The sequence below is a fragment of the Rutilus rutilus genome (assembly GCF_951802725.1).
Source record: "Rutilus rutilus genome assembly, chromosome: 4".
NCBI lineage: Eukaryota > Metazoa > Chordata > Actinopteri > Cypriniformes > Leuciscidae > Rutilus > Rutilus rutilus.
The window spans coordinates 23562365-23586947 of NC_140212.1; the positions used below are offsets into that span (position 1 = coordinate 23562365).

Below are 24583 nucleotides of genomic sequence, written 5' to 3' on the forward strand. Positions count from 1 at the left end.
CTACTATCATTTCAATCGCAACCAATAAGATACACACATTTTATCACATGCCCAAAGTTGCAGTGCTCTCTCTCTCTCTCTCTCTCTCTCTCTCTCTCTCTCTCTCTCTCTCTCTCTCTCTCTCTCTCTCTCTCTCTCTCTCTCTCTCTCTCTCTCTCTGTGTGTGTGTGTGTGTGTGTGTGTGTGTGTGTGTGTGTTTTAGTGGAACATTTGTAGTAATGAACACATATTTAAAGGCAATTATAACAAATATCAGTCAAATACTGATCATAAATCAAATAACTGAAATACAAATAAAATACTGAGACCAACAAAAACAAGTGACATATTATGAAATAATATATATTTTTATGTATAAAAAAAAACACTGATGCGTAATTTTTTCCTCTGTGTTTATAATGTTATCTTTTTTGTTTGTTTGTGAAACTGTTCTTGCAGATATGATGTCATTTCAGTCCTGTAGAGGTTATATCTGTTCTGTCTGTTTATTGTTTGAAGCATAATAATGATAATACATAAAAATTAGTCTGTGATTCAGCAGAAGAAAGTTTTTTTAAAGTGTAAAAAATACATACAATAAAGTGTATTTTTACAATAATGTGAAATTAATAAGTGTTGCACACAATGTTATAATTCTGTAATCAAGAACAAGCAGATAGTGTTAAAGATTATTTTGTATGTATTTTTGTGTTGTCAGATTATTTGTATATTTTAAAATACATTTGATAAGCAAGTATTTTTTTAAAAGATACTTTTTTAATGTATCTGTGCCATTATTTGCACATTAATCGTTTTAGCATGTAAAAACGGAACTTTTATTTTGGTTTTAGCCATATGACGTCATAAGGCTGCGACGCTCATTCGTCTTGATTCGGCAGAAGAAAGGTTTGTGTTTTAAAGTATACGGAGTGTTTAAGTCAGTACAAATCTTTAGAGTTTTTTTTTTACAGTTTTTATATTAACTGCGAAGAATTTGTAACTATGAATGAATTGCATTTTACATTAATGCCTATCATAGTCATGCTTTATTTTATTAAATGCCAGTCACATTACAAATAATAAACATGACAAAAAAACAACGTATAGTATAAAATATTGAACAAATATAGACTACAACATATAGGAAATGTAAATATACAGTGTAATATATAAAATAATAATACAAGAAAAATTAAAGAAAATAATTTTAACAGGAAAAAAAGAACAGGTATGAGATCATCATTTAAATAGCATAAAAGCTTCACATAGAGTCCTAGTGCGTTTTGCTTTACTATTTTTCAACCCAAGTAGTAACTCAATATCATTTTTCATATCTATCTGAAATAACAAAAAGTTGGGTTTTCTTTTTACCATTTTTGTTTATGTATATAGTAGGGCTGTTTCGCCTGCGATAATTAATGCGATATGGCTCAGCTTGTCAGTGAACTACGGCTCTGTGTAGTAAATGCCGCTCCATCTGAAAGCAGGTGATGGCGATTTACTACTAATCAAGGAACCGGCTTTACTGACGAGATGCGCATAACAATGTCATGCAATATATCGCCCAGCCCTAGTATATAGTATTTCTCCATAATCAAACAAAGATTAACAGTAAAGGCCACGTTTGGTGGTAATATTTGTCTATTAAAATAAAAAATACATATTTTTCAGAAAAGCTAATTTTCATGCTTTATCTAAAATTAATGAACTGTATTTGCGTCTCATCAAGTCTCAGTTCGTCCCCTATATCGTAAATCATTTACGCTAATTCAGTCACTGGCAATTAGTGATGGGAGAAACTGAACTTTTAGGAACAGTTGAACCAACCACTTCGCAGAATGATTCAATTGAATTGCATGATTACCTATTGGTCAAAACTGTGAACATGCAACAAGAACACAAACATGTAATGACAACTTTTACAAACCAATTGCAAGTGTTTTTATGAAAGAGGATCTATTGAAGAGTTTTTAAGGAGGGCTTGGCTAATCAGGTTGTTTATGACTATCATCACTCTCTAACTCACATCTCACTAACTAGGAAGCTGAATGAGATTTAGCTTGGAATTATTTTACTTTTTGTTCTTTTTTTGTCTCATTTTATACACAGCAGTGTCCAAACACCGAAAACTCCTTGTGAAGCAACTGAGATCCACTTTACATACTGTTATAAAGATGCCATTTATTAAAGAGGAGAGTGAAGACTTCAGGATTGAAGAAACATTCACAGTGAAACAAGAAGATACTGAGGAACAAACAGGTTGGTTTCCTTCTCAAAACTCTACAGAAATGAGTCATATTTTTGAAGAGTGTCATCAGTGTCCTAATTAAAGTGGTTGTATTTGACATGGAGCGAGTCGCCTTATGTGGAAAGACATGTGAGATGATCAGACAAATTACTTATGCTGCCTTCAAGTGCACCTGAGAAAATCAAACTTCCAAGTTGGTCATCATTATTATGACTTGTCATTCAGAAAACAAGAATAATTATACTGAAGTAGCCAAAGAGCTAATCATTAATCCTTTAAGTTTCTCATTAAACACAATATCAACACAATAGACACACTAGATGATTTTCAAATCTTAAAGGGAAAATCAAATCTATTATGCAAAAATTATTTTTAAAAGGTGTTTGAACAGATGTGTCTACAGTGTATGTAAACAACCAGCCTGTAATTATAAAAATCCACCCAGTACCTTTTTTATAATCCCCATAAATAATTAACAATCTCTCCAAACGCATGGTTTCACATTTTCCCCTACTCTTACATAAGTCCCGCCCATGACTGGTGACGATCTGCCCTATTAGCATAGATCCCGCCCTGAGTGAGCCTCAGCAGTCGCCATTTCTGTTTATTTGCTGAAGCAGCTGGAGATTTACAGTCTGTGCCAAAAAACAATACGTTCTGTTGTTGGATGTACCAACAAACATAAGAGTCTCCATAGACTCCCGGCATCTGAGCCACTGAGGACACCGTGGTTGAAGTTGTTACTCAATAGGAGTTCATAGGAGCTGTTTTACGGACATAAAGTTTACCAGTTTACCAAGCACCCCCTATTTGGACAGGGTCCGTTACAACAGGCTTGTACTAATATTTGATAAAACCAAGATGACAACAAGTTATAACCGTAATTTAGCTAAACTATACCTGTTCTATCTCCAGCATATGCAGCATATATTCTCTGGCTCTGTAGGCATCATTGTCCGACTCCAGTTCGAATTGAACACTGCTGACAGTTTCTGACATTTTCAGTGTTTGAGATTGTCCTGTTTTGTTGCCATAGAGCTCTTGAAGAAAGGGGACCGGGAGCAGCAGCTCATTTGCATTTAAAGGGACACACAAAAATAACTTAATAATGACAGAATCCTTTAGCACATCAAATACAAATATTTACAGTAATTTATGTGAGTAGTATTTTCAAGGGGCTTTGAAGTGCTTAAAAAAGGCTAATTATAATAAATCACATGACTTTGTAACTTTTAAACCAATGAAAAAAATAAGTGCAGTGAGATTTTATTAATAGTTAGTTAATAGTTTTTAATAGTATGTTTTATACAAGTAATTGTGGAATTGGCCGAGATTTGGAAACATGTTTTATATATTTTTAGGGGTGTAACGGTATTCAAATTGAACCGAAAAAAACGAGATACACCACCAACGGCTCGTATCGCAATAGTCTCATGGCGTACCGAACGTGCCCAGCCATAGCCCATTGTTGAGGTTGTTAAATATATGCACTATATTAGCCTATACAGTGGGGAAAATAATTATTTGATCCCCTGCTGATTTTGTAAGTTTGCCAACTTACAAAGAAATGAAGGGTCTATAATTTTTATGGTAGTTTTATTTTAACGGACATAGACAGAATATCAACCAAAAAAGCCAGAAAAACACATTATATAAAGTTTGTAATTGATTAGCATTTGAGTGAAATAAGTATTTGATCCCCTACCAACCAGCAAGAATTCTGCCTCCCACAGATTGGTTATGTGTCCATGTGGAACACAGATTAGCCCTGTCACTTTAAGAAAGTATTCCTAATGTCCTAATGTCAGTGGACAACTGTCCACAGAATCTGTATCTTCCATTCCAACCTCTCCACCACCACGGGCAATACCAAAGAGCTGTCAAACGTCAGGGGAGTTTAGAGGGAGAGAAATGCTGACTCCATGAACACCATCCCTGCGGTCAAGCACGGAGGTGTAAACATCATGCTTTTGGGCTGTATCTCTGGTACAGGACAACTTCACCGCAATGAGGGGATGATGGATGGGGCCATGTGCCGTTTAAGTTGTTAAAGTTGTTGGCCATGTACCGGTTGTTTAAGTTGTTTTCGTTATTGAAGTAAATGAAGGTGTGGATTGGCATCTTGAAAATAGCATCAAGTGCCTGTGACTTATTCATATGTTCGGTCCGTACCCATTATTTGTTTAATTCAGTCTAACAAGCTATTATTTGGTTATGGGCCGTAACATATTTGGGGGCTCGTCCGGGATCTGGGTGTTTTGTCGGATCTGGATGATATGAATGAGACCTAGATCTCATGACATAGATGAAAAATGATGCACGTTATAAGGTCAGTTTTCGCAATATTTTATCTAAAAGTGAACTTCAGATTTTGCTTGTTGATTTGTTACATATACAGGGCGACCTTGGTGAAGAGGAAACATTTACAGATTATCCTGAATCAGCTGAGGATAGCTCAGAGGATTTTGCGATGCAGATTAAGAAAATGGAGCTGCAAGCTAAAGAGCACGAAAGAGTTTTGTTAAGGGAGAGAGAGGAATGGGAGCATGAGAAAGAGATGAAGAGAACGTGAGAGACATGAGCTTGAACTGAGAAGGCTTGAAATGGAACAAGCTTGCCGCCTCAAAGAAATGGAGCTGAAAGCTTGTGAAAGGGGTGTAACAGATACTCCTGATTTTGACGCGAGTCGTAATATTCGTATGGTTCCTCCTTTTTGAGAGCAAGAGGTAGACAAGTTTTTTGCTCTTTTTGAACGTGTTGCCACCAATATGAAATGGCCGAAAACATTTTGGCCTTCATTGTTTCAGTGTGTTTTTGTGGGGAAATCCCAGGAACCATTTTCTTCTCAAGATTCAGATCATCAGCTCATTAGGAGGGCTCTCCATAAACTCAAATGGGTGCATCAGATAATGCTGGGGGCCACACCACAAGATATTCGGACCAATTTCTAGTTAATAACCTTTTTTTATTATTCTTTTCACTTTTCACAAGTCATACATATTCTACTTAGACACAAACGAATAAACAGATGTTGAAAATGTTAATTTCCAGGCTTTTATGCATGTGAAGAAAAGCAAACTAAAAAAAAATGAGTTGAACTTGAATATTTATGAAACTTTTACAGTGGAGACAGGAATCATACACGGCACTATACTCCCTTACGTTAATTGGATTAATTTTATAATTTCAGTTATCAATATAAACTAAAAATGGGATATAACCTACCCTTTCCTTTGTTGTGCATTAATTTTGCAGCGAACTGCTGCTGCCGCCATTACCTTCTTCTTCAAATGCACGCCGGCAATGACTCAAATTGAGGCCGCGCTAGTTCCTGTAAAATAAACACTGAACAAATTGTAAACCGTGTAAAATAATAATAATACAATTAAGACAGAAAGAACAGCTCACCACGATTCTTGTACAATAAATAATGTGGTTCTGTTATTATGACACAAGACACACACGAGGGTCATACATATGATGCTGGAACATTTTTTATGTTCATGAAAATGCTTTGTTTTTAGTTCGCATATACATGTAAAAATAAGACTGTCACAGTCATGTTCAGTTTGTTTTGTTTTCATACCGTCACGTTTCAGTGTGGATGAGAAACTTTTAAAAAATGCCTGAAAACGCTAAATCCACACAAAAGATCACTGATATGATTCAGATGGAAAAATAAATAATGAAGTTATCGCACAATTCTTCTGACAGGATCATTTTATTTTGTAAAATATCTCACCATTCACTTATGTGGTCCAGGTCGCACGCAGTCACCATATGTTTGGTCTAAAACGAAACTGCTCTCATGTATTTGCCGCAGGACAGCAAATGTGAGTAAATTCTGTCATCTTTGCAGGAAGAGTGTTCAATGTAGAATATTTTTAGCAACAGTGTGAAAGTGAATAGCACATAACAGGCACAATACTGGTATAAACATGAATATCTATTGGTACAATATGCGTCACATGACTAAATTTACATGAGTAAATTATGTCATCGTAGGGCTGGGCGATAAAACGATAACGATAATTATCGCGATATAATTTTTCTCGATAAAACGATATCAAGAGTTCGATAAATGTTCGATAATGTTTATGCGCCAAAAGCGGAACGAAACTCATTTGAACAGCGCACCACACGGACCATTTATCTGCTCGGCTCAAAGTCTAAACGGCAGCGCAGCGCGAGGTCAGTAGAGCAGATGCGTTTACTCTGATCGGTCTCGGTCACGAGATCCAGTGAGAAGCGCTTGAATTCAGTGAAGAACACAAATGTCTCAGTGATTTAAACCAGTTTAAAGGCAGATGAAACAGCGCTGACAAACAGGAGAAACACTGTGCGCAACGATACTGTCAGAAGGCTTTTCCGTCAACAAATTCCCATCATTTACCATGGATTTACTGTAACGTTAGCCTAGTAATATTAACTGCACCATGAAATGTGGGATATACATATTGAATTGTATTGTATTATTAATGTAGGCAATGTATTAAAGGACTAATGGAATATAATTACAGTATTTAATAATGTATTTAGGCTACTGTTTTTCATACAAATACCATAGAAACCATAAAGTTACATTTTGCCATGATAGTGAGGTGCTACAGGCTATGCCTGGTTTAATCTGTGGTTATCATGATCTAAATGCATGATACTAGATGACCAAGGGTTAAGTTTAATAAAACTCAGTCAGAATATTACATTTTACCAAATAAAAATTAGCACATGCAGAAACTAAGAAATTAATTGTCCAATAAAGATATTTTTTTTGTTAAGGAAAAATGACAAATGTTTGAATGTTCTACCTCAGATTTGTGAAATGTTCAGTGTTTGTCATATGTTCTGACAATAAAGAGTAGTTTAAAACCACAATTAACGCCCTTGTTTCTACAACTTTCACTTAGGAGCAAAAATCTGCCTTTAAACTTTAAAGAAATAAAGATTTGACTTTTATCGTATTAATTATCGATATCGACTGATATAAAAAAAATTATCGTGATATTTTTTTTTGCCCATATCGCCCAGCCCTACGTCATCGGTTTTAAATACCACCGATCACAGTCCACACTACAACGCGAAAACGCCGTTTTCAAATGTATCCACTTTGGAGTGCGTTTTCAAAAAAGCTTCGTTTTCATTAATAAAAACGCTGTCTCAGTGTGGATGGAAGGCCATAGTGTGGACATGGCCTAAGTTCCTTTGGTCCCTCAGTTCATTGTCGGTTGTTGTCTGTGCACTAGCACGCTGTTTCATATGTTGACTTGTTATTCTGAGTTCATAATAAATCTTATGTTCTTTTATAATCATCTTCGTCTTCTGAGGTTCAAAGCGTTACAGAACATCCAACCAAGATGGATTATGCAACCTAACTGGCTGTGATAGATTTTTTAACCTTCTCCACAAACATTTTCTGTCTCGCCATCCCCTGCCCCTTCGACGACGAGACCCTGAAGTCACTGTTCTGGATCAGGGCTAAATTCTATTACCCCGTGAACCTCCCTGACACCACTGGACTGAGCTGGAGAGAAGCGATCATCCGGGGTCTGGAGAGCGTTGCACTCCAGAACACAGCCGGACCCAGAGCTCGAATCACCACCTTCAACAGCAGAGAAAGATGGAGAGCTGCCATCCATCACGACGAGTCAGCCAGAGCCCGAGGACAATTGGCCAGCGCAAACCCTCGCCCCAGACGAGGAGCCCCTCAGTGACTCTGACCTGGGGTGTGAGCTGAGGGTATTCTGGTGGAAATAGAGACTGAAAGACTGGCTGATTGACTTCAGCACGGAGGTATCGTCTCCCACCTTATCCCACCCTGTTTCTCAACGTTCATCACTGTTGCTAAACAGCATAGAGACCTGCATGGACTGTGTGGTACCTTAAACCCTGTCAAGTCTCCATCTGCCTCTGTCACTGCCTTTCTCGGCCAGTACTCCAGCCCTGCCTCTGCTGGAGGTTTACAGCCCTTCACCATCTCTGGGAATGCCATGCTGTGAAATCGAGCCGCAGGTCATGCAACCACCATCAGCGCCTGAGTGAGTTGATCTTGTTGCTCCGCCTCCAGCCTCTGATCACCTCGCTCCATCTCGGCCCGTCGACCTGTCGGCTTCACCAGACACCCTCTGCCTTTCGATTCTCCCGGGATCCCTCGTCCTACCAGCTCCCCCTTGGTCAGTCGTCACACCACCTTCGTCCCACCTTTGCGGATCTTCCGCAATGCTCCGTTCCTCCACCCCTATGGCTGCAGCAGCCTCCTCCTGCCCTTCAGGTACGCCTCAGTCCTCCATCACACCAACATCGCCTCAGTCCTCGGGCAGTCTGGCTCCACCTTCGATGTTCATTGCCGTGGCATCGCCTGGGTCTCCAGTGCCAGCAATATCGCTAGATTCCATCAGCTCGTCTTCGCCTGTTGTTGTCAGCCTCCATACCATCATGGCTCATCCCTCCTTTGTCTCCACCGTAGGCTGACGCCACTGGCAAGCTCTGGGTCTGTGCCACCTGGGACATTTCATCATTGCGGCCGGGGTCTTGTCGTCATCCTTCCATCATCATCCCTTCGCCTCATCCTGCCATCATCCTTCCTCTTCTGCCTCTCACCTTCCTTTCACCGTCCACCTCTAGAGCCCCTTCCAGCCCTCCCTCAGTTATTCCGTTATGGTGTGAGGTAGCGCCTTGCCGGAAGGGGCAGTACTGTAAAAGTCATGTTTTGTTTTGTTTTCATTCAGTCACATGATTCCGCCACTTATTATATGTCATGGTTACTGATATGATTAGTCCCCTTAGTTTAGCTCTGTCTCCTTTTTAACCTTTTTTGTACCATTACTTAAGTTCTTCTGGTCCCTCAGTTCATTGTCGGTTGTTGTCTGTGCACTAGCACACTGTTTCGTATGTTGGCTTGTTATTCTGAGTTCATAATAAATCGTATGTTCTTTTATAAGCAAAGTGTTACAAGGACAGTATGCAATTACATTGAAATTACAACTTGCGGCTTTTAATGTGACTAATACTGGAATGATTAATTTGTATACTCTGTATTGCTCACAGACACATGAGCTCAAAGTTGATGTTAAACCAGTTATTAATAAAAAATAATATCAACAAAATAAAAAAATCGACTCTTACCATGTTTTTCAAGTGCAACACTAGAAAATTACACCGCTTGGGCCACAGTTTAACACAAGCCGGTGTTACAGCAAATGTACACAAGGATTTAAACAAAGTAACACTATAAGGACTTAAAGCAAAAATTCAACACAACAGAAATTCCTGTGTGTAAGTCAATGGTCTATGTTGTCTGAAGGTCTAATAACAAGAGAAGAATGATGTCGATGTGACAAATGCAAAAAGCAGGTCATTTTTAACTTTAATAAGCAAATTGTCTGTGCTGTGAGGCTTACATTCTGACTGAAATTCTTGACAAATTGAGAGGACAGTTCTAACGTTTTAGGCATAAATGGCAGATTTAAAAGGTGTTTTAATATCTGTTGCTTTGTGCCATTAAACTGAGGTTTTTGTCTCTTTTCACCTTAGGCCTGATTCCACTGAAAGAGGAGAGTGAAGTACTGAATGAAATGAAAGAGAAAGATCAGTATGAGAAACATGATTTCATGACTGCCGGAAATTCCAAGCAGACTGAACATATTTCTACACAAAAAAGAGAGCCAAAGACTGACCCTAACAGTTGTTTCACATGCTTTAGGTGTGATAAGAGTTTCAATCAACAGGAAGACCTTAAAGTCCACATCAGAATTCACAAAGGAGAGAAGCCTTATACCTGCAAATATTGTGGAAAAGATTTCCCTAAAAATGCACCCCTTAAAAGCCACATGAGAGTTCATACCGGAGAGAAGCCTTTTACCTGCCAACAGTGTGGAAAAAGTTTTGCTCAAAAATCAACCCTTACCAGGCACATGAGAATTCATACTGAAGAAAAGCCTTACATCTGCAAACTGTGTGGAAAAAGCTTTAAGTGGAGTGTAAGCCTTACCTATCATATAAACAGTCACACTGGAGTAAAGCCGTTCACGTGTGATCAGTGTGGAAAAAGTTTCAGACGCAAGAAAAACCTTAGTTCCCACATGAAAGTTCACTCAAGAGAAGACTGTTTTATATGTCATGAGTGTGGAAGGAGTTTCTCAGACATAGCAGATCTTAACAAACATGTAATAATTCACTCTGAAGAGAAGACTTTCAAATGCCAACATTGTGAAAAGAGATTTAGATTAAAAGTAGGCCTTAAGGTTCACATGAGAATTCACACTGGAGAGACGCCTTACACATGTCAATACTGTGAAAAGACTTTCAGATTTAAAGAAAGTTTTAAGACTCACATGAGAATTCACACTGGAGAGAAGCCTTACAATTGCTCTCAGTGCGGAAAGAGTTTCAAATATAAAGAAACATTTAAAGCCCATATGAGAAGTCACACTGGAGAGAACCCATACACCTGCAAACTGTGTGGGAAGAGCTTCTCACTAAAAGGAAATCTTAAGACTCACATGAGAGTTCACACTGGAGAGAAACCATTCAAATGCGTTGAGTGTGGAAAATCTTTCACACGCAAAGAATCCCTTGATTACCACCTAAAGATTCATTCAAAAGAGAACTGTTTTAAATGTCATCAGTGTGGAAAGAGTTTCCCAGACAGAAAAAACCTTAAGAGGCATGCAATAATTCACACAGGGGAGCAGCCTTTTACTTGCCAGCATTGTGGAAAGAGTTGCAGATTTAAAGGCAACCTTAAGAGTCATATGAGAATTCACACTGGAGAGAAGCCTTTCATCTGCCCTCAGTGTGGAAAGAGTTTCACATTTAAAGGAAACCTTGAAGTTCACATGAGAGTTCACACTGGAGAGAAGCCTTTTAGATGTCTTCAGTGCAAGAAGAGTTTCACATATCAAAAAGATCTGAAACGTCATTCACTAATTCATTCTGGAAAGAAACTGATGTGTTCTGAGTGTGGCAAGTGGTTTAGAAAAAGGAGCAATTTCAAAAATCACCTGTGTATTCACTCTGAAGGAAGGTCATTTAATTGTGAACAGTGTAATAAAAGGTTTCTTTTGCCATCACACTTACAAATACACCTCAAAAGTCATGCAGATGTGAGACCCTATTTGTGTTCCTTGTGTGGAAAGAGTTTTAAATGGCTCGGCAATTTAAAATGTCACCAGAAAATGCGTATCTGTGTGAGATCAAAGCTACGGTCACGCCACAGATAAATGTGCGGCAAATATGATTTTCTGAGGCTTTAAAAAAAAATAGTCGTTTACATACGAATGCCTGACCATCTCCTATGCTATAGCTTCCAATATTGAGTGATTGTGGAAGACTGACTCTAAATTCAATTGTTTGGATGCATCCCTCATGTATTTGATTCAGTTTAATACCTTGGTATCAAAATATTAGATACAATTCTGTCTTGCTGATGAAGGGTGTGGATTTTGGAATAAACTGCTGCTTCAATGTATATGTTATAAGTGATTATAATTAAGGTAGTAATCAATATTTTTCCTTCTAAATATCACAATGAGTTGAATGACTGAGATTTTACTTTGTTATAGAAGTTACCAGTTTGATTACTGAAATGTTCTTTTCATGTATTCTCTAATGTCTGTATTTTATATCTGAATGCAGTAACAGTGCTTGCTCATTTAGCCCGGTTTCCAGAAATATAAATATAGACTTGTTTTGTGTTTGAGAAATGTCTTCAACATGTGTCAATACATTCATCTGTTTATCTAGGGTACTCTGACAGCAATGGTCACAGGGGTCATTGAAGTTTATAGTTTAAAGGGCACCTATTATGCCCCTTTTCACAAGATGTAAAATAAGTCTCTGATGTCACCAGAGTGTGTATGTTAAGTTTTAGCTCAAAATACCCAACAGATCATTTTTTACAGCATGTTTCAATTGTCATTTTTTGGGGCTCAGAAAAACGCACCGTTTTAGTGTGTATCCCTTTAAATGCAAATTAACTGCTGCTGCCGGCCCAGGGGGCGGAGCCTCACGAGCTCGTGCTAAGAGCCAGGACAATCTCATCTGATAATATCAAAACAGAAACTCTCAGTAGTGGTGTTCATTTCGACTCAGAGTCGCACAGTAATGCCCACAGAGCCAGAGAATATATGCTGTATGGAGATAGAACAGGAATAGTTTAGTTTGATAACGGTTATTTGTCATCTGCTTTTATCCACTATTAATACAAGCCTGCTGTAGCAGACCCTGTCCCAATGATGACCAAAATATACTGATGAGTTCTGTTACAGAGCAGGCTCCCGCACCGCCTCCTCTTCACCACCGGAGGGAACCTTCCCCGGAATATTAACTTTACCCATTGAACTCCATTTCCCATAATACCGCTTACCTGGGACTGATTGCGTTACACACCTGCACCTCATTTACACACACTTATATAAACCACTTCCACACACACATTCAATGCGAAGTCTTGATTCTGCTCTGGCCATCATTTCTGAGCGTTTATTCCCGTGTTTGATTTCTGTTTTTGACCTTGGACTGTTTATTGTTTCTGATTCTCTGCTGCCTGCCCTGACCTGGATTGTCTATTGATTCCTGAATCTTGCTGCCTGCCTCGACCCTTGCCTGTTCACCTGGTTTGTCTCTGCCTAGCCTGCTTTGCCCTGTCTGCTGTGTTTGACCCTGCCTGTCTTGACTACTCTCTAATAAAGCTGCAAATGGATCCCACTGTCTCTGCCTCATCACAACAAGTTCAATTAAGTTTATTGTACCTCACACAAAAGATGAAGCCTTAGTTTTACTCCAGAAAATCACTGTTAGAGCCGAATAAACACAGTATATAAGTGCGCATTAAAGTCTCATCCATAAACTCTCTCTCTCTCCCTTTCATTATCATGGAACATACACAGCGAAATACACAAAACACTTGCAGCAAGATGCAGCAGAGACACAGCGAGGAAGGGACTGGAGGCAGCGAGACTGGATTCATCCTGAGATAAATGGATGTTTGGAAATGACACAGCAGTGAGAACCCTGTTTGTATCAGCGCACGGAGAGTTCATCCGTTGAGGCTGTCGTCTGGGCCCACACTCTGCCTTAATGATCTGAGGTTTGGGCATGCTGTGCTGAGTTTCAAATATCACGTGTGAATTGAGTGTGTTGTAGTGTAAACACGAGTGTGGGACGTCGCAGAGTGTACGGGTGACCAGCCTATAATCCCTCGACGAAGCTGTGAAGTATACTTACCTCCCTTCTCTCTGTCTGAGGCTAGTGAAGAGCCTGCTAAAGCAGTGAGTTATACGTACCCTCCATTCTCTGTCTGAGGCTAGTGAAGAGCCTGCTAAAGCTGTGAGTTATACGTACCCTTCATTCTCTGTCTGAGTCCAGTGAAGAGCCTGCTAAAGCTGTGAGTTATACGTACCCTCCATTCTCTGTCTGAGGCTAGTGAAGAGCCTGCTCAAGCTGTGAGTTATACGTACCCTCCATTCTCGGTCTGAGTCCAGTGAAGAGCTTGCTAAAGCTGTGAAGTATACGTACCCTCCATTCTCTGTCTGAGTCCAGTGAAGAGCTTGCTAAAGCTGTGAGTTATACGTACCCTCCATTCTCTGTCTGAGTCCAGTGAAGAGCTTGCTAAAGCTGTGAAGTATACTCACCCTTCTGTCGTCTGCGTTGGAGGAAGGGAGTCAGAGTGCACACACAGTCCCCCAACCTTGGGGGATGAAGCTCGCACCGTTTTTAGAGACATTCATTTTTACAAATAAATAAACGTGATAACTTTTGAATTCTTGTGTTCCGCCTTTTCTCTGGTACGGGGTAGCTCCTCAAGGTGGTGTGGTAGTTCGGGGGTGTCGGCTGGCAGGCGGCGCCTCCACACCTCCGGCTCGGGCGTGACATGTACACACACTGCCAACACACATTTATGTTCAAACACCATGTAAAAGTGAATTTTGCATAATAGGTGCCCTTTAAGGGACTATTTCTTTGTTAAAGCTTTACTATACTGCGTTATTTTAAAGTGTCCTCTCCTTGAAAGAAAGAACGCATTATCTTGATGTTTTGAGAGGACTCTCCTGTTTATAGTTAGAGCCTGGCCAAATCCAACCTTGGAAAAGCTGTGTGTCAGTGTGTGTGTAAGTCTTTCTGGTTGCTGTTTAAGAAACCACTGGCATTATTGGAGATTGACTGAGTTGTTGTTCGGGACATGTTGGCGCCCTGCAAACTCAAATCTGCGACCAGGAAGGTCACGACATGCCTAACTTCAGGGTCCGAGTGTCAGCTGCATAATCGATGGAGATATGCTTCAGTCTATCTGTATGTGTGGAAAATTACTATGTTTATCTATTTCTTAGTCGATCATAAACTGCAACTTGAAGCAAGGACGTAGCTTAGACCTTGGTGAAGGGTATAATTGCTGTGATCTTTGTAACTGTAAGCGGGGCGTTCTACGAACTCCTGTGTGAGTCTTGAAGCTGACCTCTGCTGATGAAACTGCAAAACTGCATATCATATCTGGTTCTGGGTCATTTCCCTTATTCTGGGAAATGCCACAATGTAAATGTAAATCAAAACAAAAGGATAAATTTAGTGGAATTATGAATATTTTACTGGATTTATTAATTATTTTTTTAAAGAATGCACAGGTAAAGGTATGTTGTCAATCTAGTCTTGAATATGGCTGCTGTTTGGGGTGCATCTGATTAAATCTGAGAGCTTATTCCAGCCCCGGGTGTATCACTACTATTACTGTTACACTAATGACTCTAGGTATTTCTAGTTTATTCAGTTAGTCAAGTCAGTGTATTTACACAATACACTTTTTTGACGTACGTTTAGGTGTCCTTTGAAAAAATGTCTAAAGATATAATTCAGAACTACTATGCACACCAAAGCTCACATGAAAAAACATACCAGAAAATGTTTTTTTTTTGTAATTTACCATCTACACTCACCTAAAGGATTATTAGGAACACCTGTTCAATTTCTCATTAATGCAATTATATAATCAACCAATCACATGGCAGTTGCTTCAATGCATTTAGGGGTGTGGTCCTGGTCAAGACAATCTCCTGAACTCCAAACTGAATGTCAGAATGGGAAAGAAAGGTGATTTAAGCAATTTTGAGCGTGGCATGGTTCTTGGTGCCAGACGGGCCGGTCTGAGTATTTCACAATCTGCTCAGTTACTGGGATTTTCACGCACAACCATTTCTAGGGTTTACAAAGAATGGTGTGAAAAGGGAAAAACATCCAGTATGCGGCAGTCCTGTGGGCGAAAATGCCTTGTTGATGCTAGAGGTCAGAGGAGAATGGGCAGACTGATTCAAGCTGATAGAAGAGCAACTTTGACTGAAATAACCACTCGTTACAACCGAGGTATGCAGCAAAGCATTTGTGAAGCCACAACATGCACAACCTTGAGGCGGATGGGCTACAACAGCAGAAGACCCCACCGGGTACCACTCATCTCCACTACAAATAGGAAAAAGAGGCTACAATTTGCACGAGCTCACCAAAATTGGACAGTTGAAGACTGGAAAAATGTTGCCTGGTCTGATGAGTCTCGATTTCTGTTGAGACATTCAGATGGTAGAGTCAGAATTTGGCGTAAACAGAATGAGAACATGGATCCATCATGCCTTGTTACCACTGTGCAGGCTGGTGGTGGTGGTGTAATGGTGTGGGGGATGTTTTCTTGGCACACTTTAGGCCCCTTAGTGCCAACTGGGCATCGTTTAAATGCCACGGCCTACCTGAGCATTGTTTCTGACCATGTCCATCCCTTCATGACCACCATGTACCCATCCTCTGATGGCTACTTCCAGCAGGGTAATGCACCATGTCACAAAGCTCGAATCATTTCAAATTGGTTTCTTGAACATGACAATGAGTTCACTGTACTAAAATGGCCCCCACAGTCACCAGATCTCAACCCAATAGAGCATCTTTGGGATGTGGTGGAACGGGAGCTTCGTGCCCTGGATGTGCATCCCACAAATCTCCATCAACTGCAAGATGCTATCCTATCAATATGGGCCAACATTTCTAAAGGATGCTTTCAGCACCTTGTTGAATCAATGCCACGTAGAATTAAGGCAGTTCTGAAGGCGAAAGGGGGTCAAACACAGTATTAGTATGGTGTTCCTAATAATCCTTTAGGTGAGTGTATGTACACGGTGCAGCACCATGAATGGTTAGGATAAATATTTACAAGCGTTTAGATCTTTTTTTTTTACAAATACTCTAAATCTGGGTTTTTCAAATCAAGCCCTGCAGAGTTTGGCTGTGGCCCTCCACAACTGGATTTGAGGAATTTTCAGGTAAATAAAAAGAGCTTTTTTGTACAAAAATATTTGACTTGTATTGTTGTTTGATTCTAATCAAGACAATGGGGCGTGTCTGCTCTGAGACTTCAATGTAAACGCCCACTGCTATGATTGGCTAAATTATGCACATTATGGGTGTAACTTCCATTAAGCTGTAACAATCAGCTAAGGCTCGCTCTATGAATGCAATACTTTTTTTTTTTAAACTGGGTACAATGAGATGACATTATTCTACTCACCCTTCAACCATCGAACATTAAAATGACATTTAAAAGTCTAAAAGCATCTACAAGATACTTTCAACAGACCATGAATAAACCAAAAAGTGCGTTTCTTTCCACAGCAATAACGGACGGGTTAAATATCATTTCAATGTAGTAATATATATCTGTATTATATAACATTCATTGCCTTAATCAAAAATGTTAATTAACATTAACAAGTAATTTTTAATAAATTTTAATAAATTGTATGTAACTGTGAAAACTAAATCTGGTAAGAGACGTGAAGATTTGAGGAGAAAAACGAGAGATGCTTCATGTTTCCCAGGAATTATTAATATGTCAATATCGTAAATTAAATCAGGAGAACAGACCACAAATGTGCAATACATGTTGTCCTTTTTCATACGGTTACAGCGGAGTGCAAAGGGAAAAAATAAAATGATCATGAGGAAAAACATCTTTTGCCATAAGTATTATATCTTGCCTGAAAATATATCTTGCTTGCCATAGATATTATTGATATTACATGTCACGTTAATATACAAAGGTTTACGTTATCCTCATGAAGTCAGAAAATAAAACATGAAGTAAAATTGACAGCTCATTCAGTCAAACTGATGGATAAGGTTTATTTGTATGGCAATCTTATGATTTTAAATGATTTGTTTCAGTGTTTTTGAATGGAAGTTCCCCAAACCATAAGTGCCACCCATAATTCAAAGTGCAAAAAGCTTGTCAGGAATGAGTTTTTTTCTTTTTTTTTTACCATATTCACCTGGGGGTGTCTTGTCATAATGACACCATGGCTGACAAAAATAAATAAATTGTGTGTTATGGTCAGTAAAACAGTGGATTCAATAGCAAGTAAAAGCAGTTTATTGAAGATGAAGTCAACTTGCTAGTTGTTGAAGCGGTTGGGTGAGCTCGGACACCTGCGCTACCAAGGCTTGCACTGCTCGTCCCATGATGGCCAGATTCTCCTCCTGCTTATCCATTCGAGCAATGCTTTGGGACAGGAACTCACCTAGCTCAGGTGTACTTGCTGAATCCATGAATGGTCAGATCGGTCTGTTATGGTCAGTAAAACAGTGGACTCAATAGCAAGTAAAAGCAGTTTATTGAAGATGAAGTCAGCAGAAAAGTAGTGAGTAGTCAGATAGTGCAAGTGTCCAGGAACAATCGCTCTTGGTAGCACAGGGACGCTGATGAACAACCCGGCATCTCGAGATGGTGAAGGGATGAAGGATGTCCAATGCGATCACTGCAAAGACTCAGGGACCAGAAGATGAGATCCTCTTTGGAAGAAGGCAAAGTAAAGAGAACTGGAATACCAGAAACAGGTGCAAACACAGGAAACTCAATGACAGGCAGGAGACAAGAACACATCGGGGAAACATCCACAACAATCTGACAACACAAGACGAAAACTGTGAGCATAAATAGGAGCCGCTGATCAGATGCAGCTGGCACCGCTGTTCAGATGCAGGTGGCGCCGTAAATCAGCAGTATTGATCAGAGACCACGCCCACATGCACACGCAACAACACAAGGCGAGAAAGAGTCAGTGACTTCATGAACCGTGACTTTGTGCTTTCTACAATGGCATCAGTAACTTTTTCTCTTGTATGATTCTGAATCTCATCTCATTGTATGATTATGATTCTCATAGGTTTTATTATAACAAACAAAATATTATTAAATTCACCTTTTATCTTTGTTATTGTGTCATCATTGTTTGATCACTGTTTGCAGGTTAGAATTGGTCCAAACACGGCTATCGGTGCCGAACAGTTTGGCCACATGAAATGGACAGGGCTGCGTTCTCCGATAACGTTGTCTCTTAGCGCGCTACGAAGACTCAAAAGGTACACCTTAACTACAGGTATACATTTCCTACGTGCGTTCTCCGAACTATACCTTAGGATGTTGCTTAAGGTAAACCTTCTTAAGTTCGACCTTAGCAGGTGCTGTCCATGGTGGAGGTGCTGAATAGGTTGATATCGATGCCTCGATGATCGATTGTGCGCTCTTTCCTTCACAGCGGTATAGGTAAAGTATTGAGAAAACAATGTTCTTTATAAAGAAGCGTTTTAGAAATAGTACAAACTGCATTTATCGGGGCTCATTGAAATATGTACATGCAGAAATAAATATGAGTATGTGTTTATAATTTAGCAAGTGTGCAATCCCAAACCCTCACGGCCATAAGTGTGTTAATGTATGCTGATTATCCACCATCCGTATCACATTATTGGCGTAAATCGCTCATTTGTGTAATTGGATGATTTCCTCAATAAAAGCGCAAACATGAGAGACATACCGACATTCACTATGTCGGGAAAAAAAGTCCGCAAAAAGAGATCGCCCAGCTTCACTGCTTCCGAAATGTCTATACTGCTGGATGAGGTGGAACACCACAAAGGTGTATTATTCGCTAGTTTCCGCACAACGGTCTCCAAAAAAAAAAAAAAGAACTCTGGGAAAGCATAGCCATGAAATTGGCAGCGTCTGGTTCCTGCCCATTGAGACAGTGGGACGTGATCCGTAAAAAATGGCACGATTTTGCCAGCGCTGCCAAAGCGAGAGGCGCAGCAGTCCGGAGAGACCGGGAAAGAACTGGTGGGGGACCCAGCTCTGTGCCTGCACTCAGTCGCGATGAGGAAAGGGCCCTGGCAATCCTCGGAAAAGCGGCCTCACAGGGTATCTCAGGGGGGATTGATCTGAGAGCAGGTGTGGATACATTGCCGCAGAGCACTTCATCTTTACCTCCTCGACCCAACACACCCTCTTCCCCTGCCAGCAGTGACAGCGCTTCTTCAGCACCGGCATCACCACACCTGTCCGCACCTTCACTACCATTGACTGAGGTAGCCCAGCACCAGCAATCTGGCTCCAGAAGGCGTCCTTTAATCCGATGCGACTGCAGTGATGAGCTGGTGAAGCTAGAAAAAGAGAAGCTACAACTTCTGCGGGGAATCGAGCAAGGGCTACAAGAGGCAAACGACATCGCCCGAGCCACGCTGGAGGTGGAAAAGGCAAAGCTTCATATTATGGAAAAGCAGTATGCTTTGTCCGAGGCACAGTTTCAAAGGCCATCAATTTCCGTTCCAATAATACTCCCAGATCAAGGTAAGGTTTTATGATGTTTGGTAGAGTGTCGTGTTGTTTTTAATCTAACTATTCTTTTACGTTACAGGTGAACCATCGCCGACCCAGTAACAGGCTTATTGACATTTTTCTGTTTTCTGTGGTGTGCCTTTTCAAATTTACTTTCAAAAGTATTTTCAAATAAAACACGATTAAAAGCAAAACTGTTGTCATCAATGTTGGGTTTGCAGATCATCTTTAAAGGAAATATCCTTTTCCATCAGTGTGTGTAAGAAGTTTACATTACTTTTAATTGGGGTGTTTTTAGGCATGCAAAAAGCGACTTATGAGTGACACTTTTTCCCACGTATATAATATACCCGTATCCACATCATCAATTTTCACTACGAGGTTAATGCTGTGTATTTTTTTTTTTTTAATATATATGCATGCAAAGCCAATTGTAAGTACAAATAGCACACATGCTATAGTAGGTACACAGCGCAAGGAGTAGCCTAGGTATTGTGACACCACCTTTTGAAGTACTAAAGTAAAAAAATAAGGTGATTGGGGTTTCAGCATTTAAGTGAAATGGCATGGGAATAGGTGACAAATGAACTGTGTGCACAACTTAAATTTATTAGAGAAACACATAAATAAAGGAGGAATCTGAGTGGTCGATTTAAACAAAGAAATTGCTTGAAAAAATATTAACCAAAAATAGAGTGAATCATTTGGTGCCTCATTGGCACACCAGCAGCGTGTAGGGCATCTCGTAATTCAGGTGGGTTGTGGAAACCTGCTTCCTCTTCCTCCTCTTCTTCCACCTCTTCTGGCAAAGCTGCACCTCCAGTAACTGCAATGTTGTGTAGCATGGCTGTAGCTACTACTACTGCACAACAATCTTCCAGCGCCCAATCGAGCGCTCCACCAAGTTGCGGGTACGAGCATGTGCAGCATTGTAACTGTGCTCAGACTGCGTGGTGGGGTTGGTGACTGGATTAAGAAGGTATGTTCTTAGGGGGTAGCCGCTGTCTCCTAAAAAAATGCTCTGCCCAAAAACTCTTCTTTCTGCGTTTTGACCCACCGCTGAATTGGCCCACACAAAGCTGTCGTGTGTTATACCAGGCCACTTTGCCACTACGTCTGTCATCACTCCCCTGTGATCAACTACCACTTGGACATTGATAGCCGCGAAGCCCTTGCGACAAATGAAGGCCTGGTCGAGTGCTGATGGGTTGGAGATGGGAATAAGTGTCCCGTCCACAAGGCCAATTACTCGCGGGATACCCGCAATGGCATGGAAGCCTTGATGTGTCTCCATCACTTCGTACATTGTGAAAGGCATACGTATGTAATCAGTGGCGTGGCGAAGCAGTACGTTTGTGACTGAGTGAACGCACAGCCACACTGAGGTCTTACTCAGCCCATATCCATCCCCAACAACCTCCAGAAAACTCCCCACGGCATAAAAACGAAGAGCCGCCAGCAGCTTAATTTCGGGGCTGAGGGGGTAGGTCCGTCGAGTTTGTCTTGACAAATCTGGGCCAACAAGATGCAAGAGCTGCAGAATTTGCTCCCGTGGCAGGCGAATTTTTTTTACAATGGTCTCTTCTGACATGGTAGTCAGTGGACTAAAGTGTTCTCTTATAAAGTAGTTGACATACACTAACTGGCTCCGCGGACGGCGCCGTCTTTGATTTAAAACAAGTACTCGCTGTCTCGCTGCCATAGCTATAAAGTTTGTGTAAACTCATCTTTCTTTATATAGACTCCTAAGCCTTTTCTGTCAAATGGTTCGCCAGCTGATGTGCCTTAGGACAGTAATTAAAAAAGCTAACAACCATTAGTGTATGGAAACTTTATTAATGAAAACACTTCCATACACTGGGTGTAGGCTATAACAACTTAAGTATTTTATGTGTAAAATTTTAAAGTAAAGTAATAATGTCATTTTAATACTAAATCAGATTTTATATTAAATGTTCATATAAAATTTTCTATGTGTAATTAAACTGCGATGTAAAAAAGCTTTTTGCGTAGTGGTGGCCACTAGCGGTATGAACCGTCAGCATCGATAAGGTATAGCTAAGAGCGCTCCAGACCAACCTTACGAACGTATGACTTACAGAAGGTATACTTAACTAAGAAGGTTTCGGAAAACACGTATTAACGATAAGGTACTTCTTAAGGTACAACTTAAGAACGAGGTAGCGTTAAGGTAGTTTCGGAGAACGCAGCCCAGATCCAAAAAAAGCAACAAAAGACCTCCTGGTGGCTGTCTTTGGAAGAGCAACATTGGCAACACACTGCTACACAGGCGAAAGGTCCAATGCCTTCAAAGAAAAAGCAAACCCACAACTGGAGGCTCAAAAAGTGTCTGACATAATTAGTGAGCAATTTAAGTTTTGGCAGGATTGCCATATTTTTAAAGGGGTCATACACAGCAAATTCTGGTCTTTGGAATAAACTTCCTGAGAGTTAAAATCACCTCAATCTGAGTGTTTATGTGTGACCATCAAATAGACTCCAGCGCAGAGTTAAAATTACTCTTGGAGTTGAATTAACACCAAATTAATTGAACTCTTTCTGGAGTTAAAATACTGAACCTACGGCGAGTAATTGTAACTCTAAAATTTTGTTATTTATAATATGAACTCCTTAACAGTGTTAAAAATCAACACTTAAAAAATATATTGAATTTAACACTTCTTAGAGTTAACATTTATTTAACACAATAAAATGATTCATGTGAAAATGATACACTGACTGAACACCATAGTCTCAGTAGTGACAAAACCTAAGTGCAGTAGGATTGTGTAACCTGAGGTAGAGACTACATCAGATGAAGTAACAAGGAACAACTTCACAGTGAACTCATTTAAATAAGAAATCAGATAATGTAACTCTCTGATACAACATAAAATTGTGAATCAAATGCATGACATTTGGGCATCCAAATATTTGAAATGCCTTAATCTTTCCGTTTCTATAACCCATATAAAATTATATAAAATCAAGCCTGCAGGATTCTATAACCCGTATCTTCCTTGGTATGATTTCACTCACTTGAAAAGCATGGAAGTGATCATGAAAACACGGTTCATGCTCAATAACAAAAAAAAACTTTACCATTGTGTAAAATGATTGAGGTTATTTTGCTGAAAAGTTGCAGGTTTTCATCAGAACCTGTGCAAACAAAGAGTCCAACACGATACTCAACACCATAACATTTTACCCACTTTGTGAGATTGACATGTGAATCAACATGAAGATATGCAGTTAAATCTTCTGATTCAAAAAATGCAAGTGTCTCAAGTGAACAAATTTTGACTGGACCAGACTCAACTGGTTTTAAAGACAAGCATTCCCAATGATAAGCTACTGCAAACTGGTGTTTATTTGCAAGCGATACAGTCAAATTCTTGAAATTCTTCACAGAATCTTTAAAAAATTTGTGCTTCTCTTCAAATCTCATGGTCCAGATTTGAATGAGTGGTCCAATCTTTCTAATGCACCTAGGGTAGTGGACCATGAAATTATGTTTTGGAAGCAAGTTTTTTGATGGGTACAGTTCTTTGAAGAGTTTATGATGTTCAACAATAAGGTGCTTTAAATACACTGTCATCCCCTCAGTGATTGAGTAAGAGAACACAATGTTTATGATGTTCAACAACAAGAGTAACAAGCGCCAGTGCAAATCATCCTCTGGTATCAGGTCACCAAATATCAAAGGTATTCTTGTGACTAAACACAGTGTTGTTACAATGCATTTAAGCCTATTCCTCCACAGTCAAGTTAATAATTGTTGGCTTGTTTTTAGTTTCCAAATAGTCATAATTAAAAGCATACGTTCTGTTTAACAAGCTTTCTTTAGAGATGAAATGTTTAATTAGATATTCAAAAAGTAGTGTAGGGACGCAGATGGTTTTTATTAGTCTGTTTCTGACGTGTGCTTTGCCTTGAAAAATAAAATGAATTCATTGTCCATACCTTCTCAATAAATTTGGATATGCCAAATCCATTTATTGTCCATTTGGCATTGCAAACAACAAATAAAACAAACAAAAATAAATACTCAACACTTTACTTTTACTTATTACTAACAAACAAAATATTTGATTCAAACAAACTGTTGGGCATGAGCACAGTCTTGTACAAAAACGACGCTCAACACGGCACAGTCAAAAAGTTTCTTTGACCTTCCATATGCGCACCTGTAACTCATCATCACCTTATTTAAATATACTCAAATTCTCATATGCCCTCTAGTGTCACAAACAAAAAATACAATTCAATATAATGGCTCCAACACACCGGCCCCTAATTGTTAATGACGTAGTAGGGCATAAACAATTCAAAATCATGTATATGGCTCAAGGGTATATAAGATATTTATGGTCCGGTAGGCAAACTTACATGTCCTTTTTTAGAGTATGGGTCTTTCAAAGATGGGAACAGTGACACAATCCCAAGGGCATTGAACTTATTTGTTGCTTTACTAACAGCTCTCCTGCAAAGATGAAAACATTTGTCTTAAGATTCTTGTCTGATTTATTTATTCTTTTTTTTTTTTTAAGGATAAATTCATGTCTTCTTGAAGCTTTTTACCCTTATTTTTCATGCATGTGGGCTACAATAATGTTTGCCTTGTGGAATCTTTCAAACTCCCAGTCTCTTCATACTCTTTAATCACAATCATCCCAAATGGATTTGAAGTGAGAATTTGCTTGACATTCTAAAAC

At 39.6% G+C, this 24583-nt stretch overlaps 1 protein-coding gene and 1 long non-coding RNA gene across 2 annotated transcripts; one reads left to right on the forward strand and one right to left on the reverse strand.

Moving 5' to 3' along the window:
* The first annotated feature begins 829 nt into the window (after nt 1–829).
* On the forward strand, nt 830–12924 carry LOC311289509. Its single transcript, XR_014627134.1, has 3 exons — nt 830–885; nt 2089–2238; nt 9758–12924. It is a non-coding gene; the product is annotated as an uncharacterized lncRNA (long non-coding RNA).
* Nucleotides 12925–20727: 7803 nt separating this feature from the next.
* On the reverse strand, nt 20728–21459 carry LOC311289787 (putative nuclease HARBI1; the record flags this gene model as incomplete). The annotated part of the gene is made up of 1 exon (XM_084408032.1): nt 20728–21459. One exon carries the CDS (start codon nt 21457–21459, stop codon nt 20728–20730), a length of 732 nt encoding a protein of 243 aa, XP_084264158.1.
* Between the last annotated feature and the right edge of the window lie 3124 nt (nt 21460–24583).